The following is a 19,019-nucleotide window of genomic DNA, read 5'->3' as shown; positions in this document are numbered from 1 at the left end:
TTTTTGCCATGTGAGCACTGTGGTTTCTACGGTAAGGAAGACAGAACTCACAGCTTCAAAGGATGCAGCCTGTGGGCTGAGGAGAACAGTTAGTTACGTATGCTTGTTTTGAACACTGGATGCCAGGCTTCTACCACTTTTCACAGGTACAATACTTTATTTCTGTGACACAAAAATGATCTCTGAGCAAATCCTTGCTATTTGAGCACAAAACAAAACAAAAACCCCAACGAAACACTTGAAGATGGCACCGCAGCATCATCCACCAGGCACCCTCTCGTCTGCCTCCTGACCACTCCTCTTTAACATGAGCCAGCTTTCGTTGGTGGCTTGTCTATAAAGAAGGAAAAAGAGCAGGCATGGAGGTCTGTGCCTGTAAGTCATGCACTCAGCTGAAGCAGACTGCTGTGACTGAGACCAGCCTGGGCTCAAACAAACAAACAGTAGGCAAGATGGCTGATCAGGTAAAGACGCCTGCTACCAAGTCTGATGACTTGAGTTAGATCTCCAGAACCTACATACCAGGACAGGAACTGATTTCTGGATGTTGTTCCCTGGCTCACGTGTGCGCAGTAGCATGTAGGCACACAAGCATGCACGCTCGCGCGCGCGCACACACACACACACACACACACACACACGCTCTTATATAAAAATTCACATAAGAAAGACTTGAGACTCTTCCTTGAGTGTCTCTAACCTATATTAAAATATCCTTTAAAGACGTCCATCTCTGCTTCAAAAATGTTTCCTGCTGTTTTTGTTTTTCATTTTTAGAGTAATTAATTATTACTACAGGGTTCTACTGGCAAATAAAAATTAAAAACAACAGGCTTATTTAGAATGATCTGGAAGGAGAAAGAATTTGAGTATTACACTGTATGATAGTCTCAAAGAATAAAAAACATTACTTAAAAAAGACAGGCTTAAACAAGATGATGGTGGCATATGTCTTTAATCCCAGCACTTGGGAGGCACAGACAGGTGGATCTATGAGTTCAAGGCCACCCTGGTCTACAGAGCAAGTTCCAGGACAACCATGGCTACACAGAGAAACCCTGTCTCTAAAAGTCACCCCCCCCCCCCAATAGGGAACACAAAAAGGAAGTCACACCTGCTGCACCAACCCTGGACTTGGTTTCCACAGGAGAGCTGCAAACATTCGTCTTGGTCTTGTGTACTTCTGTCCCCCAGGCTGAATCTCTTGACTGATTCACACTTTAGGAGACTCACACAGAGTCTGCCAGTCCACTGCACTCCAGTATATCAAAGTGTTGGTTACTGATTACAGAGGATTCTTATTTCTTTATATTTCTCAACTGTATCCTGAAAACACTTTTTACAGTAGTGTTTACTGATTTTATAATAGGGTTATTTTTATTTTCACAAAAGCCTTTAAAATTTACATGTGAGGGGCTGGAGAGATGATGCAGTGATTAACAGCACTGGTTGCTCTTGTAGAGGACCTGCTTCAGTTCCCAACACCCATTTGGCAGCTCACAACTATCTGTAACTCCAGTGCCAGGAGATCCAATGGCCTTTTCTGACCTTCCTGTGGACCAGGCAGGCATGTGGTGCACATACATACACAAAGACAAAACACAGACACATACAAAAAAAATAAATTTAAAAAATTTACATGCTAAAGAAATGTTTTCTTTTGATTCTTCCCTCAGAAGAAAAGCTTAGTTCAGTGGGTTTCTCTGGACAGAGCCCCTGGCCTTGCTGCAGCTTTGTACTGGGTCTCAGCAGCTGGCCCAACAGAGAAACCATTTCACCAGGTTGAATTTCTCAGGGGTGCCTAGGGAATCCAATACAAAGACGGCAGTTGCAAAAGCGGTATGCCAGTCCTCTGTAGAGCTGCAAGGTGTAGGCGGGGGACCTTAGGCTGGGTGTGGCTCAAGCCAGTAATACCAGTTCCATACTTTAAAACTTTCAGGGCAATATTATGCTGAGTAGAGGAAGGTAGAAACAAATGGGGCATATGGTATAGTTCCACTTAAATGAGGTTTAAGAGAAAGCAAACACAGAACTGATATAAACCAGAATAGTGAAAGCTGGGCTTGTGTGGTGGGAGAGAAACAAGTCTGACAGAAATGGCTTCCACTGAAGTCTAATTTGCATGCACAGGTGCATACATAGGTTACAAACTCATCCCACTGTACGTAGGATTGAAACTGGCGCTAGTTTAGTTTTAAAGCTAAAAACAGTGGAGTGTGGTGGCACTTGCCTGTAATTGCAATCCTAAGGTGGCCGAGTACAAGGGACAAAGCCAGGCTTGTCTACATAGTGAGTCCAAGGTCAGTGTGGGATCCCCATCAAAATACTGGGTCACAAAAACATAACCAGGAGCCAGCGAGCATGGTTCAGTGGGTAAAGGTACTTGCCATACAAGGCTGGCAACCTGAGCGAGTTCTAGTTCTGAAACCCACAAAAGGTGGATGTAGCACAAATTCTAATTGTTCTTAATAAAAACCCGGAGTCAGGTATTAGGGAGTGAAAGGTGAGAGATCAGAGAAGCAGAGCAGCCAGTGACTAAAGCGACCTTACCTCTACTGGTGCTCAGACTAAAGGGGCGATCTTGTCCTCAGACTGCATCTGAGCTCCTGTCTCCTCCCACCTTATATTCTCTCTCTCTCTGCTCAGCTGTATTCCTTCCTGTCTCCACCTCCCTAGTACTGGGATTAAAGGTGTGAGCCACCACCGCCTGGCCGCTAGTGGCTTAGCTCTGTACTCTGATCTTCAGGCAAGTTTTATTTGTTCAAACATAAATAAAAATATCAACACATTTTCCCTCTTTTGTCTAAAATAAAAAGAAGGCTATAACTAATATAAGAAAAATTATATACAATAAGTACAATAACTATATACACTATATATATAGGCAATAAGTACATCAACAATGTCTAGTCCATTTGTATTTGACAAATCCAGAGAAAATACTCCACTACCCATCCTATCTTGGTGAGTCCAAGTCTTGTATCTAATTTACTTTCTACCATAACTTGCATTACCATCCAAAACTATCTTTTGGGGGCTGGAGAGATGGCTCAGAGGTTAAGAGCATTGCCTGCTCTTCCAAAGGTCCTGAGTTCAATTCCCGGCAACCACATGGTGGCTCACAACCATCTGTAATGAGATCTGTGCCCTCTTCTAGCCTGCGGGCATATACACTGACAGAATATTGTATACATAATAAATAAATAAATATTAAAAAAAAACAAAACTATCTTTTGATATCTCTCAACCTTATACACTTTACATCTTTTTGGTTTCTTTTCTGTACCTGGTAAACAAGGAAAACTATAACTACCTAGCCTTTAACTCCCTCAGAGACCCAAGAAGGAAATAACATTAACTGAGTAAGCAGTAAGTGCAAGCAAAAGACTTTCAAAAATGTGAGGAATCACAAAAACAGCCGGCTGCCTGGGCAGCCACCCAAGTTTCCTCTGCAGAAGGAGAGAACCAGTTCCATAAAGTTATCTTCTCTCCTTCACATGTATGTCATAACACATACACCATTCTCATGACCCATGTAAAGATAAACAATAATAATAGCAAACTGAGTCAATGAATCAAAAAAAAAAAGCAACCTCCCAACTCTGATCATCATACTGATCAGAGATTCATCTGTTGGTGGTTCTGATGATATATTCAAGCTATTTATTAAATCTAGAGGAATGGGGTCTTCCCAACCCATCCCCATGTTTCTCAATGACGACAAAAGCCATGGAATTATTAGTGTTATTCTCTCCCTTTCAGATCTGGACCCCTTCTAGGAGTCCAGCCATCAGCTAGTCCCATCGTTTCTCAGGATACCTTTGCCTTCTGCCTCTAAGGCCCTCTGTGAAGTGGCTGGCATAACCCTGTGCTCGAGACAGGTAGTTCCGACTTTAGACATGCTTCCATGCATTGGCTGACTCTTCATGGTTTGATTATATGCCATTTTCTAGACCATTTTCAGTACCTGAAGCCGAGTCATACTTTTTCTTTTCCATTCCAAAGTTTTTTCTGGTTACTTCTGTCTTAGATTTCCAAAGAGATGAATTTAAAGTCTTTGCATGTTCAAAATTTCTACTTTTAAGTCTTTTCTGAAACTTCCTATGGAAAAGAAAAATCCTTACTTTGTCACTATTTAGACCACTGAGTGTCTGCCCAGTCTCATTACCGCATCTGCTACTGGCCAAACTCACAACCTTCCAGATATTAGTGACATTCGTGGGGTGGAAATGATATTGCACAACAGTGAAGTAGAGCACTACACACTGCTGCCAGTAGTAAGAACCAGTTGGTTCCCCTTGTCCATCCCTGGGGAAATGGATACCTTACTTCCACATCCTTTTTACTTCTGTTTTCTCCACCTAGAATAAGACACAGCCCTCCTATGCAGACAAACTGGCCAAAGTACTTTTGTGTGAGTGGTGCTGAGGATGGAACTCAGGGCCTCGTATGTGCTGGGCAAGCACCCAACCGTGGAGCTACAATCTCTGCTCCGAGAGTTTTGTAAAGGCCAGCTCATCAGCTTTTACTTCTGGAAGAAGCTGTGATTCTCTAGATGGAATTCATCTTTTACAATCTCTATCTTACACAGGCCACTACTGCCTTTATCACCACAGTCTGTCACCAAAAGCCCATTAATCACATGCTCGAATACACGGTGTCTGCAGACGGATAGGCACATCCCACACCACTGACAGTGCTGCGTACACGACAGGCTCAATATTCACTCAGTAACACTCAAAGGGCCGTTAGGCAAGCAGACAATGGGTTCTTGCTAGTGCCTTTCCTACTGCTGGCTACAGATCATCATTCTGCAACCGTTTCTTCTTCCTAGTGGCGACGCAGTTTGAATCAAATACCCTTTAAAATAAATGAACTGCCAGGTGGGGCTGGCTCTGAGCCCCCTTTGTTCCCATACTTTTTTTTTTTTGGCATGTAAGATTTAAATGATAATTATGTTTATTTTAATAGACTATCTGTTCACCTTTCTTGCCTTGATAGGGGCTGTCTCTGGAGACAGAACTATTTCTGGCTGCTGTTTTTTGAGGAAACTGCCATTTCTTTTGAGGTCACAGAAGTCTTATTCTTTCTGAGTCGGCTAAGAGTCACCTAGGACTTCAAGTTATAAAATCCATTGTTTACTTAAAACTTTGGAAATGGCATACAAGATATAATTAACTGCCTAGGACAAACATTCAAACACAAATAGATCTTTCCTGTAGAAAATAACATATTGTTGAACCATGTGAAAGAATCTCACTTTAGTAATGACTAAAAATTCTGGAACAGGAAACCAGCTAGCTATGGGATACGAATTATTCAGGAAATTCACCCAAAGTCAGCATCAAGGTAGTGTGTTGACAAGACAATTACTGTCATCGGGAACAGAAGAGATGCCTACCACCATCACCACTCCAACCCATATCACTGCACGTGTGTGCAATCTACAACAGCAACTATCATGACATAAATGAAGTCTGGGGAGAAAATGAACTACAAAAATAGACACCTAGAAATTTCATAAAATCCAACTGGATAAATGAAATAGTAAAATACACTTAACAAGGGGGCTATGTGTCTTAAGTATGTAGGAAAAGATTCTAATTCAGTAACAACAACAAAAACAAAAACCTATATATTATTTAGGACTGGGGAGATGCCTCAGTGGGGAAAAGTGCTTGTTGCACAAGCATGAGGACCCAAGTTCAGATCTCAGCACCCATGTAAAAATCTGGGTGTGGCTGTGTCCCTGTGAGTGGAGCAAAGACAGAAGAATTGCTGGGGCTTGCTGGCTGCCAGTCTAGCTCCGGGTTCAGTGACAGACCCTGTCTCAAGAAAATGCTAGAGCAGGATGTCCAATATCCTCTTCTGGTCTCTAGACAAGTATGCATGAGCACATGCACCTATACACACATGTAAACAAATATCCCCCATACATGCACGTGTGTGTGCACACATGCGTGCACACACATGCGCACACACGGCAGAAAGTACTTAGACATATTTAAAAGGAAGTATCTATTTGAAGTTTTAAAACACAATAAAGTAGCAGTAAAATTATTTAAGCAAAAGATATCTTGTTCTTGGACTCAATAATTTAAAGAAATAGTAAGCCAGGCAGTGGTGGTACTTTTAAATCCATACCTTAAAATCAGCATGTACGTATAAATTTTTCTTCATTTCTCCAATTAACTCTAAATTTTTTTGCTGTTGTTGGTTTTGTTTTTGAGACAAGGTTTCCCTATGTAACAGCCCTAGTTGTCCTGGAACTAGCTCTTGTAGACCAGGCTGGCCTTGAACTCAGCGATCCACCTGCCTCTGCCTCCTGAGTGCTAAGATTAAAGGTGTGCGCCCAGCTAATCTCTTTAAATTTTAACAAATTAATCTGGTTCCAAAAATATTTTAATGGAAACAAAAATTCGAAGCGAAAGTTCTAGCTTTTATAGAACATGTAATGTTCTGGCATGCTCTGGAGCAAGAAGAGCAGGTAAGATACAGAAGCATCAGCCAGAGCCCTACAAGTCAAAGGGTGCAGAGCTGGAATGGACTAGCCTGGGAGGGGAATGGGAACAAAAGAGCTTGCATTGCAAACACACACGATGGCCCAGCTCACACAAGAGAGGGAAATCAAATTACAATCATGTTGTTGAAACACCATGTTTTTTCACTTCTCAGTCAGGAAAACAAACAACTTTGATGTTAACATGGGGAAGTGGGGCTTAAGAGGGGAGCTTTAGGCAAGCCTAATCATGATGGCGAACTCTGTGTGTGTGTGTGTGTGTGTGTGTGTGTGTGTGTGGTGTGGTGTGTGTGTATTCAGGCATCAATTTTACAATGGGAAAAGTATTTCATATACACTCTCAGACGCCAGCTAAGGTCAGTATGAAATACAATTCACTTGCAAACGATGGGGTATAACCTAGCGCTGTGTCCATAAGTTTGGTTAAATACATTTGGCTCTATTTAAACAGACGCTGTGACATGGTTTCCTGGAAACAGTGTGAGTGTAAGTCTGAGGCACAGTGACACCAGCTTCATGAGCCATGCTTTACATCAGCCACAGACTCCACACCTTCAACTTGATATTCTCACAGTAACTGGGAGTGGCAGAGTCGGGGCAGCAGAACTCTATTTCCTAGGCCAAGAGCCACAGTTCTAACTGTCCTTTCAGGAAACCAAAATACAATGTGTTTGTTAAAAATACTTCTAAAAATACTTGAAAGGCACATTGGAAACATCTCACAAAGAGTCCTTGGATTTTGCTACATGCACGTTCTTACTGAACAGGCATGAGCACTTGGTTTTAGAAATTGAGGCAGTTTTAGATTTCTTTTTAAAACAGGGTCTTATGTAGCCCAGGCTGGCCTCAAACTCACTAATGTCGCAGAGGATGAATCTCTGAGCCACCTGCTTCCACCTTCAGAGTGCTGGAATCAAAAGTGTGTGCCACCATGCCCCATAGTTTTAGAAACTGACAGGAAAAAAGTTGTGCATTTCTCACTCAAGACAAAGCAATATGCCTCAATATCAGCATCATCAAAATATTCAAAAAGTAAAAGGGGGAATGATAATTACATTTATGTATACAAACCCAGAGGCTATCTCCAAGGACATATAAAAAACAAACAAAAAGTCAAGTTATTCTGGGGAACAGGAAAGAGTTAGAAGGGAGAGGCTGGAGAGATAGCTTAGCGGTTAAGAGCACTGGCTGCTCTTCCAGAGGTTCTGAGCCCAATTCCCAGCAACCACATGGTGGCTCACAAGCATCTATAATAGGACCTGATACCCTCTTCTGGCCTGCAGGTGTACATGCAGAGCACTCGTACACAAAATATAGATAAGAGGGGAACGTGTGCGTGTGCGTGTGTGCACGCACACACACAGAGACTGATTCACCTTTATGCTATATGTATGAGTGTTTAGCCTGCAAATATGTCTGTGCACCATGTGCGTGCTTGGAAACCGAACTCAGGTCTTCTGCAAGAGCACCAACTATTCTCCATCAGTAAGCCATCTCTCCAGTCTCAAGGGATTTTTTTTTTTTTTTAGATAGGGTTTATGCAGCCTAAGTCAGCCTGAAAATGAGGCCTGAAAATGATTGTGTAACTTAAGATGACCTAGAACTCCTAAACCTCCTGTTTTCATCTTCTGAATTCTGGGATTACATTGTGCCACCACAAGACAAAACCTTTACAGATTTTGTTATTACTTATAATTTTTACACATTCAGTTTGTTTTTAAAAATAAAACTAAACAAGACAATGTGGATGTATTACCAAAAAAATCCCCAAAATTTGCACACTGAAGTCTCAGCATAATCATTACAGAAATGCAAATCAAAACGACCATCAGGATGGCTACAAAATAACAGGTCAGATTGAAAGTATTAGCAAGGATGTGGAGAAATCAGGAGCCTGTACATTTCCGGTGAGATGATAAAGTGGTGCAAGGACAGCACTCTGGAGCATACCACGGAGGCTCCACAATAAACTAAATTCATTTCTGAGTACACGCTGCAAACAAAAATAACACACATGCGAACTGAAAACAAGGACTAGAACAGGTATCTGTACTCAGAGTATCTGAAGCAGGCAAAGGTCTGATGAAACAGAATGTGGCTGTACCACGGAACATTGCTCAACCTTAAGAAGGGGATTCTGACGCATGTGACAACATGGATGAATCTTGCAAACACTGCTAAATGAAATAAGACAGTCAGAAAGGGCTCCTGTGTGCTACTGATGTGAGGTACCTCGAGTAGCCAGATTCACAGGGACAGAAAGGACAATGACTGACAATCAGCGGCTTAGGGAAGTAGGAAGTGAGTAACATTTAATGTGTGAAATCTAAGAACATCCTAGAAAAGAATGGTCATGGTCACATAACAATGAGAATGTACTCAGTGGCAATGAACTGTTTGTTTAAAAGTGGTTAGATGGTAAATGGAACATTGTGCATGTTTTGTCATACCTCAGGCAACAGTGCACAAAGACAGCCAGGGAAGCTGACTATGTCAGTCAAAATCTCCAACAGCTGTGCATGGTGGTGAAAGCAGTCAGACACAAAACACTGCACAGATTATGAACCAGTTCATACGAAAAGACCAGAAAGGGCAAGTCTCCAGCGGCAAACGGTAGATTAGAGGCTGCATGGGCCCATTACGCTGGCTGATAAGAGGCACAAAGGATCCTTTTGGAGAGATGAATTGTGATGATAGGTGGATAACTGTAAATTCACTAATTCCAAATGGAGTTAAACCCCGGTATATCTGACCCTTTGAATGCATGTGTTTTATAATGTATATCTCAATAAGCCTGTTTAAAATATAAAAATATCAGCAAATACTGTAATATCCTTTGTTAAAACTACTGCTTTATATCCATTTCCACATATTGGGAAAAAACGTGGCAAGGAAGCCTTAACTAGAAAGCCTAACTATGCTGCCTTAGCTTTGCTCCTGATGCTGAGGCACACACCCTTACAAAAGCAACTCAAGGAGGGTGGGCTTATTTTAGGCACTCTTCAAGGTACAAACCATTATAGCAGGTAATTTATGCAAGAGAAGCTTAAAGCAGTTGTCATATTATCAACATCAGGAACAGAGATGGACAAATGCATTCTTGTTAGTGCTCAGTTGGCTTTTCCCATTTCAGACAGCCCATGATCCATGGTCCACCCATAGTGGGTAAGTCTTTTTCCTCCTCAGTTAACTGATGGGGGATAGTCTTCTGTTTTGTGTTAATTTCATTGGTTAAATAAAGAGACTGCCTCAGCCCTTTAATAGGACAGAAAATTAGGTAGGTGGAGTAAACAGAACAGAATGCTGGGAGAAGCCGAGTCAGGAGTCGCCATGATTCTCCCACCCAACACAGACACAGGTTAAGATCTTCCCTGGTAAGCCACCTCGTGGGCTATACAGAATATTAGAAATGGGTTAGATCAATATGTAAGAGCTAGCCAAAAAGAGGCTGGAACTAATGGGCCAGGCAGTGTTTAAAAGAATACAGTTTCCGTGTAATTACTTCGGATAAAGCTAGCCGGGTGGCGGGAAGCAGCCCCACCTTTCTTACTACAACAGTTAGCACAATACAAGCCCTCACAGGCATGCCCAGAGGCTCATCTTGAAGAACCAGCCTGCCTCCATCTTAGGCTTAAAGGCCATCTTACAGAAGGCATGCCAGGTTCATTCCTGTTCATTGCCTGTTGTAGGAACAGCAATCACCTCTTTGTTTCAAAAAGTTACTAAACCCCTTGCAACTCTACCTTTGTTTCAAAAGGGTTGTTACGACAGTTGTTACGACTACCTTGTTGTGACTGCCTGTTGTTAAGACCACCTTACAACCATGTCTTTGTTGTTATGATTAACTTGTTATGCTTATGTTCTGACCTGTAACCCCATCTATTTTGCTTGTCAAATCCCCCATTTGGAAACCCCCTACCCCTGAGCTATAAAAACCTTGTCTTTCTCTATGCAATGCTGATCTCTTGAACTCCGCCTTGGGAGGAGGCAGCCCATGTACATGAATAAAAAAGCTTGTTTTAATTGCTTGCTTTAATTAATATGGTTATGATGATCTGGGTCAGTGGTCTTCCTCCTCCCAGTTTTGGGATTAACAATCTCCCATATGGTTCTATATTCTATCAAGCTGACAATGAAAAGAGGAAAAATGTAGATAAATTATACTCATAAAAAGCCATATGTCTGAAAATTTGATTATGCCAGATATTTTAGTTTTTTCTTCACATGCACAATTTATTCACAAAGTAATCAAATATCAGTACCTCTCCTAATCAGCCATTTTAATCTAAGTCATGTCCTGTACTCTGAGAGTCCATCTTAAACAAACCAGAATGGAGAAAATCAAAAACATGAATGACATCTTATGTTGGAGAGGATGCAGAGCAAGGGTAACATTTCCCAATAGTGATGGGAGTGCAAACTTGTACAGCCCCTTTGGAAATGAATATGGCTATTTCTCAAAAATTTAAATCAATCTACCTCAAGACCCAGTTATACAACTCTTGGGAATATACACAAAGGAAGCTCAATCATAAACAAGGACAGACATTTTATTATAACCTTTCCATCCCTTTATAAACACCAATGATTAAAAAAGTTAACCACCTTAAGAGCAAAAGGGGCACTAACTCCACAATTTGTACTGAAGACATGCTTTTGTGAACACCAGCTGCCTGACTATACATCCTGAAGGAAGCAAAAGCTCACTTTGTTGTGCTTTCAATAAACAAACATTTCAGATCTTTAAGGCATGGGCATATACCTAGCCAACACGGGACAAGTGAAACTTGCATTTCTCACAGCAAGTTCATCTTGGTCACTGAACATCCTGGGCTCTGAGTTGACTCTTCTCTGACTCTAGGGGCTGGAGAGAAGGCTCAGGAATAAGAGCAACTATTGTTCTTACAGAGGACTAGGGCTCTATTCCCCAAACTCTCAACTGTCTACAACTCCAGTTCCAGCGGATCTGATGTCCTCTTTTGCCCTCCTTGGGCACACCTCTTGCACTCAGTACACAGACATACATGCATGCAAAACACTTACCCATAAACTAAAATCTAAAATAAAGCTTTCTATATCCCTTTCCTGTCTTTTCTGTGTCTGTCCTACTTTTCTCAGTACCTCTGGCTTCCGCCCTCTTCGTAGTCCTACCTGGTATGGCAGTACCTGGCTTCTCACTGGCTCTTTTCTAGAGGTGCGGAGGATCTTTGCTGTTCACATCCTTGCCTACCTGCCTGATCCCATAATTCCGTTCACCTTAATGCCTAATGTTCACACATTGGCATTTTCAAAGCAACACCAGACATCTTTTGAAAATACCCTTTACAGATTGCGTACGGCACCAAGCTATTTATTGAGTTTGTTTGTTTAACAGGGGATGAGGCACAGAGTCTTACTGTTAGCTCTGGCCAGCCCGGAACTCACTATGTAAGTCAGGCTGGCCTTGAATTTGCACCATTCCTCTTGCCTCTGCTTCCCAAGTGCTGGGATTACAGGTGCGAGTCCTCCTGAGCAGAGGCATCACAATTTCAACTGACGAGAGCTCCTCTTTCTGAGATGTCTTTCCATATCCACAACCACTACTCTAGGTATGTTTTGCTAAATATGAAGAAAGTCTGCAGAAGGTGGATAAGGATAAGGCCAGAGGAAAGGAGACAGTTACATCAGCTGGAGAAAGGCAACAGCTTTCTCAAATACTGCCAGAATAATGAAAAGCTGGGGCAGCTAGACATTATTAAAGTTTTAAGATGGTATATTACTGGCTACCACTAAAACTAAAATCTCTATTTTAGTACAAGAATACTTAAGTCAGTGATCCAGAATATGTCTCTATCATGGCATGCACTGTGGACACTGTCTGAATCCTACAGCAAACCCAGCAAGCTGTGTTTCCATAAAGACAGGAAATACATCTGTCCTGCTCATTGCAGTACACCAGAACTCGAACAATGCCTAGGACAAGGGAGGTGTCCGAGAAGGTGTCCACTGAATGGATGGAGATGGAGATGTGAGGGACGGTTTATTCCCAGATCTTTGCTGATATACAGCAAGCTAGGAACAAATTTTCCACCAGGAATGGCTAGGTTTCCCTGAGTGTAGAGGCCAGAGTTTGCACCCTCCCTGCTTGTGAGCGGTCACAGACACACTGCTGGCAGTCAGAGAAAACGGTGAGGGCTACGAGTGTTCAGGGCAAGTCACCCGGGCACAGTGTGTCAATAATAGAGGGGGTCGCTTTTACTGAGCAGCACTGGCTTGGTTAAGGAGTCACAGTAGCGGTGCCTTCACCCCAACCCCAATTCGGTATTGCTTCCTGAGGAAAAAAAATAAATCTACCTTCTATGTAGTTTTTACCTTGGTAACGACAGAAGATCAGATCTTTAGTGAAACAGTTTGGAATTCTGAAATGTAAAATGTCCGTTTTTATCACAGGGCATCATCATACAAGGTGCTGCACGGCTAATGCAACATAGGGCTCTTTCAGAGCTTGAGGAAATTAAGAAAGGAAAACACCTATTTTTACTGGGGCTGTGATTTAAAAAAAAAGCCAAAACCCACCTTTTAAAAAGCATGGCATGACACTACATCAGAGGGACACAGGGGGGCGCACTAATCAATCGGAGAGGAAAAACAGAAATGCCTGCAATTAGGTTGACATTTTAATAGTCACACTGAAACACATGCAGCAAATTCTGGGGAGATCTTGACGCTTATCATTTACTGAAAAGGATGTTCTGTTCCTGATTCAAGTTCAAGGAAGCCAAAAGAATTTGTCACTCTGTCAAGGAGAAGCCTGGCACTTTCAAATACAAGGATCAGCCACACCCGTAGCCTCTAATGATTTGTTAAATGACCTTGGAGCAGGAGTCAGTGTTTTAAACAAAGACCTTTATATAATCCACCACCGCACTAGAAATTCTGCTCCTCCTCCACTGAACTGGTACATCAATCTACTTCTTCATTCCATCTGTTTTCCCTGGAGTAATGGTGAGTTAACCTCAACAGGTAAAAGGGAAACAGTTTTGCATAAAGAACAGCCGAGAACATAGATGCAGTCTGTGGTCTTTCCGAGTTTTAAACTTGTAAATCCAACAGTAGTATACAATTTCCTTCATAGAATTCAGTAAGTACAGTATAATGGAGAGCAAAACGAGCCTCCTTTCAGGCCTTTAACAAGGGTGACAACAGCTGTCAAGAGCCAGGGACGCAGAGGCAAGACGCCTCACTCACAAGAGTGCCATTAATCCCAAAGTCACATTCAAGTCTGCCTTTCAGCAAAATGATATGTTAATCCCAGTCACAGCTCTTTGGGGTCGAATGCCCTGGTTACAATGGAATGGGCTGAAACTGTGAATGTTAAGGGTATACTGTGGCTGCATAATAAATATCTGTGGACTGGCTAAGCTAGAAGATTCTGTCAGCCACTGGGCCTCTCTCAGAAGGACCCGCTCACTTGAATGACTAGACTCTTGGCCACTGTGTTGCAAGCTCACTTGAGGTCTGAGGTATTGAGCAGACACTCAGTATGCCTTTCGGCCATTTGCTAAGGACTTTGGTGACTTCTTCCCCTGATTAGCTGAAGTAGCCACTGGGGGTACCCAATTAGACCCAACCTATACTAAAAGGTAACTGTGCTCTAAAATGTGCCAACTTAGAAGATATACTTGGAAATTTCTTAGCTCTCCTAACATGATTAGTTGGCAATACCAATAAATTTATTTTGTTAAACAAAGCTGCCAGAATAATGTATAATATTACAAATATAGGCAGTCATTAAATCCTTCGAGTTAGTATCTAACTAGGAACTCTTCAAATATTATAATGGCATTCAGTGTCTTAAGTGTCCGTGTGAAAAGCCATCAAGAAAGTTTTGTGCAAGGAGTTAGAGAGATGGCTCAGTGGTTAGAGCACTGCTGCTCTTCCAGAAGACCTGCCCTGGGTTTGACTGCCAGCACCCACATGGCAGCTCCCAACTGTCTGCAAACCTATTTCTTGGGAATTCCATACCCTCCTCTGTCCTGTTCAGCACCAGGCATGTATGGGGAAAAGCGCACATACGTACAATTTTTTAAAAAGAAAGGGGTGTGCATGGGGCTTAGCGGGTAAGAGCACATGGTGCTCTTGAAAAGGACTGGGGTTTGGTTCCCAGCACCCACACTGGGTGGGATTTATAGCTCTAATTCCAGAGTACCCGACATCCTTTTCTGGCCTCCTTAATACATGTGGTGCACATACAGATATGCAGGCACACCCCCATATACATAAATACAAATAAATATTTAGAAAAAGAAAGTGGCGTGCAAAGTTAGAAAACTGCAGATCCTACCATTGAAGCCATTTGAACACATGAAAGACAAATAAAAAGCCAACTGAGCCGAAGTCGATCCCAGCTCCAGAAGGCTGAACGCAGGAGGACCACTGCATGATGAAGGTCGGCTCAGCCAGGTAGTGAGGTCCGGGCCAGCATAGGATTCAGTTTCAGTTTCAAAAAAGAAAAACCAGAAGAATACTAGCTTCATTCAGTTGGTACTGACATGGGGCCTGTTCGATTACAAATGAGGTTTTGTTGTTGTTTTGAGACAGTTTCTTTGTATAGCCCTGGCTGCCCTGGAACTTGCTCTGTAGATCAGGCTGGCCTTGAACTCAGAGATCCACCTGCCTCGGCCTCCCAGAGTGCTGGGATTAAAGGCATGCGCCGCCACTGCCTGGCCTACAAAGGAGGTTTTAAAACCTTAATTGTTTTGTGAACAAGTTTGTAAGATGGTGTCTTACCATCTCAGGTTGGTCTGGAACTTGAGATCCCTCTACCTCTGCCTTTGCAGTGACAGGATTACAGATGTGTGGTACTATGTTCAACATCAACAGTACTTTAAAGACTGCAACTGAAACGAAGTCCAATTAAAATGTAACATATCTCGGTTTGTACTCCTCCAAGAGTTGACGTACCATTGTGATGTCATTGTACTTCTGACTGTCCTTACTAAGCAGCGAACTTGTAAGCCAGGGAGACATGGATTCAGACCTTGCTTTTTCACTTTTAATTTGTTTTAACTTGGAGTCTCTTCCTTCGTTTCCCAGAAACTCACATTTTTAATTTGTAAAATGGAATGCTATCAACTAGACCAAAGTATTGCGCCAACACTTAGCGTACCGCCTGTTCTCAAAGGGCCTGCTCTGGCACACTGCCTGTTCACACAGGGCCTGCTCTGTACAAGGCAGCAATCACGGCAAGAGAGGTGGCTCACGGGTTAAGAGCACTTATTAGTCTTGCAGAGGACCTGGGTTCAGCTCCCAGAACTTATGAGATAGATGGTTCACAACCATATGTAGCTCCAGCTCTAGGGGATCCAGTGCCCTCTTCTGGCCTCTATGGGGACTGCAAGCATCTGGTGTGCAGACTTACAGGCAAAACAACTCTCCCACACAAAATAAAAATACTCCTTTTAAACAGTAGAAATTATTATTTTTACTCAGGTTATTGTTTATTATAATCTCAAACTCACCCTTTCACTTTTTCCCACCATTTCCCCAGACCTTGACAGGCTTTGGGAAATTACTCATGTAGTCGTAAAAGTCCAACTATGTGTTAAGTCTCTGTGTAAGTTAAATACAATGTCCACATTAGGAAGGACAAACACAAAGAAATAACTATAAGCCCAACAAATAGGAGGTGTGCCATGAAAACATGTACCAGGACTGTTGAATTTAAGAAACCTTTGAAAAACTGTTATTCGAGCAGTGTCCTGAAATATGTGAAGACATTAAATAAGAAGAGACAAAATATGGTAGGTAATTGAACATACTTAAATTTCCAGAGACAAAAGAAAACGGTGAACTCAAAGAACTGAAAAACGACCTAAGCGATCTGAATAAAGACATCACTGGCAAAGGCTCGTTAGACTACCTGTAGAGACATAAGCATATTCTCCAGGGTCAAGTCAACCAAGCTAAAGATTATGAGTTTATCTGAAGGGCAAAAGCAGCTAAGGTAGTTCTTATGGGATTCTGCAGTTGAAAAACAATGTTGAGATGCCCCTTCTAAGAGAACAAACTCAAGAGGTTAAGACTGAATGTAGGGAGGCCGTTTAGAAGGCATTGTAGTTTGTTTCCCCATTTCTTTGATAAAACACCATGACCACGCTAAATGTAGTGGTACACACCATTAATCCCAGCACTTGAGAGGCAGAGACAGGGAGATCTCTGGGAAGTCAGTCTGATCTACGTCGTGAGTGCCAAGAGAGCCAGAACTACATAGTGAGACCCTGTCTCCAAACAAGACAAAACAAAAGACAACAAACAAACAAAACATGACAACAAAAGCACCTCTGACTCCACGAGGAAGGAAAGGGTTTAGCTGGCTTACACATTCTGATCACAGTCCATCCTGATGGGAAGTCAGGACAGGAATTCAAACAGGACCCCGGGGCAGGAACTGAAACAGAGGATACGGAGGAACACTACTTACTACTTGCTCCCTGTGGCTTGTTGAGCTTGCTTTCTATCAGCTTCAGGAACAGCTAGCTGCGCAGGAATACACCACAGCTGGGGGCTGGGCCCATCCACATCAATCAGGAAAATGCTCTACAGACTTAATAGAGGCATTTTCTCAATTGTGGTCCCTCTTCCCAGACTAAAAACAAAACAAAAAACTAACCAGGACAGAAAGTCAGATTGAATTCCAAGTGCCAAGTGAAAGAAGCCACTATGAAAGCAGTATCAGTAAGAAAGCAGAAAAAAAAGAAAAAAGAAAAATTCAAGAAATTTTCATTAAGGGAAAGGAATCAATAAGATGTGATGTGGCTATACCTCATAAGCTATGTGAGGTAAAAGCACTTTGGACAGCCTCATCTGAAAACAAGAATTTGTTCAACAACATGTACATATTTCATGATATAACTCATTATCCCTGAGCTGATGATCAAACCTAATGCAATGTGCATCCTAGGCAAGCATTCTGCTCAGTCCCTACAATATATATAAAACAAACAACCACAGTCAACTCCACATTCCTAAAGCAGTGCACAGAGTTAAAACTTAACAACATGAGAAATTTATTAAAACACTTTGGCAGGCACAGCACACAAATTTAGCCGACTGAGGAACTATTTTTGAAACCATTCTGGTGGATGAACAGCAACTCTCCATCAGAGATCACTTATCTTTCAACCATTGGGTTAATTATGGGATTTACACGTGGCTTGAAATCGAAGAGAGAGGGGGTGATAATTAGAATGCTTTCTTTTCTTGGTGTCAGCTTTCGGTTCTGAAAGCAAAAGGCTAAGTTTTCATTTGGTCCTTTCCCGTTTTAACCTTGTATATCAAGCAAGCAAGAGGATTTTATGAGTAAAGCCAAAGAGATGTAAACTCTGCTGCCCTCATAAAAGTTGTTCTGGAATAAGCATTTTCACACCGTTTCCTTCTTAAATAAAACTTATCACACAGGCTTCACTCTTCATTGGGGCCATTTATCTCCAGGTAGCAATTATGAGGGGTCTACTGTAAGTTGGCAGTGAGGACGTGGGGGCATAAGAGGTTGAGAGCAAGCATGTTACACCTGCTTTCAATTCTCCTTACTCCTCTATCACTTATCCCATTGCGCCTGAATAAAACAACTTGTTAGGACGGTGTGCTCAGTAAAATGGCTCGAAGCAAAGAGCTGAGAAGTCTGCCTATATGCCAAGTGTTTGAGCTGTGCCACACAGTGACTTCTCCAGGAAGCATGTTTCGTCTAGAACGGCTTATTTCACTCAAAACCTAAACTGGAACGCTTCAACGCTGCTCTGGCTAAATCCTTCACGAGCACCCTCCGACACCGGCTTTCTCTTAATTCGAAAGGCAGTTAGGAGTAACAGGACATTTAATGAGCTCCTGCTCTCTGTTCAGATCGAATCTGGCTCTGCAACATCAGTACGGAGTCCACTCAAGCGCACTTTAAGTGGAAGGAGGAGGATGAACTGTTACAATTCGCATGTGGAAGCTGAGAAAGGCGACCAAACCAAAGTCTTAGAGCCTTATCCTTAGCTCGAGGGTGAAGAAATTAACCTTCAACCTCATGTTTGGCTAAGGGGACCTACCACACAGTGATGAAGGCGTCCTGACAGGTGCAGGGAGTGTGGGGTGAACGCAAGAGGGAATTCAAATCTCAAAGCAAAATCAGCTTGCCACAGTCCATCTCACTTTAGTTTTCTAACTGCTGACCTATCTCAGCCACAAGTCAAGGTGGAGACCACAGAATCCAAACGGATACAGCATAACCTTTGCCCTCTGACCTAGGAGCGGAAACTCACCAGTTTCATATCGGACTTTTGGATGTTCAGTACCAGTCTCTTCACTTCTCAAAGCAAGGCAGCGTCTTCCGGTTCCAGCTCCGTCGCCCAGAGCATCGCGGGACTTGGAGTTTTTCCTTCTCACGCACTTTCTGGAGCATCACGGGAAATGCAGTTTTACTGCAGGCATTATGGGAACTGTGGGCGTCTTTCCTTTTCCTCCCTTTTCTCGCCAA

At 42.4% G+C, this 19,019-nt stretch overlaps 1 protein-coding gene across 3 annotated transcripts in view; it reads right to left on the bottom strand.

Annotated features, from left to right (window-relative positions):
• Window positions 1–18,929, bottom strand: part of Ints9 (integrator complex subunit 9) — an 82,244-nt gene extending 63,315 nt beyond the window's left edge. Inside the window, exons 1-2 of one of the 3 annotated variants that reach the window (XM_041668536.1) lie at window positions 18,805–18,903; window positions 16,881–16,949 (exon numbers count right to left, since the gene is read on the bottom strand). Coding sequence is in view for 1 of the 3 variants with exons in the window: in XM_041668526.1 (XP_041524460.1) it covers window positions 18,805–18,813 (9 nt within the window). In the remaining 2 variants the exon portion in view is untranslated. Of the gene's footprint in view, window positions 1–16,880; window positions 16,950–16,982; window positions 17,106–18,804 lie in introns of all 3 variants that reach the window. The other 2 variants (XM_041668544.1, XM_041668526.1) reach the window with 2 other exon arrangements.
• Between the last annotated feature and the right edge of the window lie 90 nt (window positions 18,930–19,019).

The sequence above is a fragment of the Microtus oregoni genome, unplaced genomic scaffold (assembly GCF_018167655.1).
Source record: "Microtus oregoni isolate MIOR12 unplaced genomic scaffold, Mior012 000001F_ref0000356, whole genome shotgun sequence".
NCBI lineage: Eukaryota > Metazoa > Chordata > Mammalia > Rodentia > Cricetidae > Microtus > Microtus oregoni.
The sequence above is the reverse complement of the archived record's forward strand: the minus strand, read 5'-3'. Positions and strand labels throughout refer to the sequence as shown.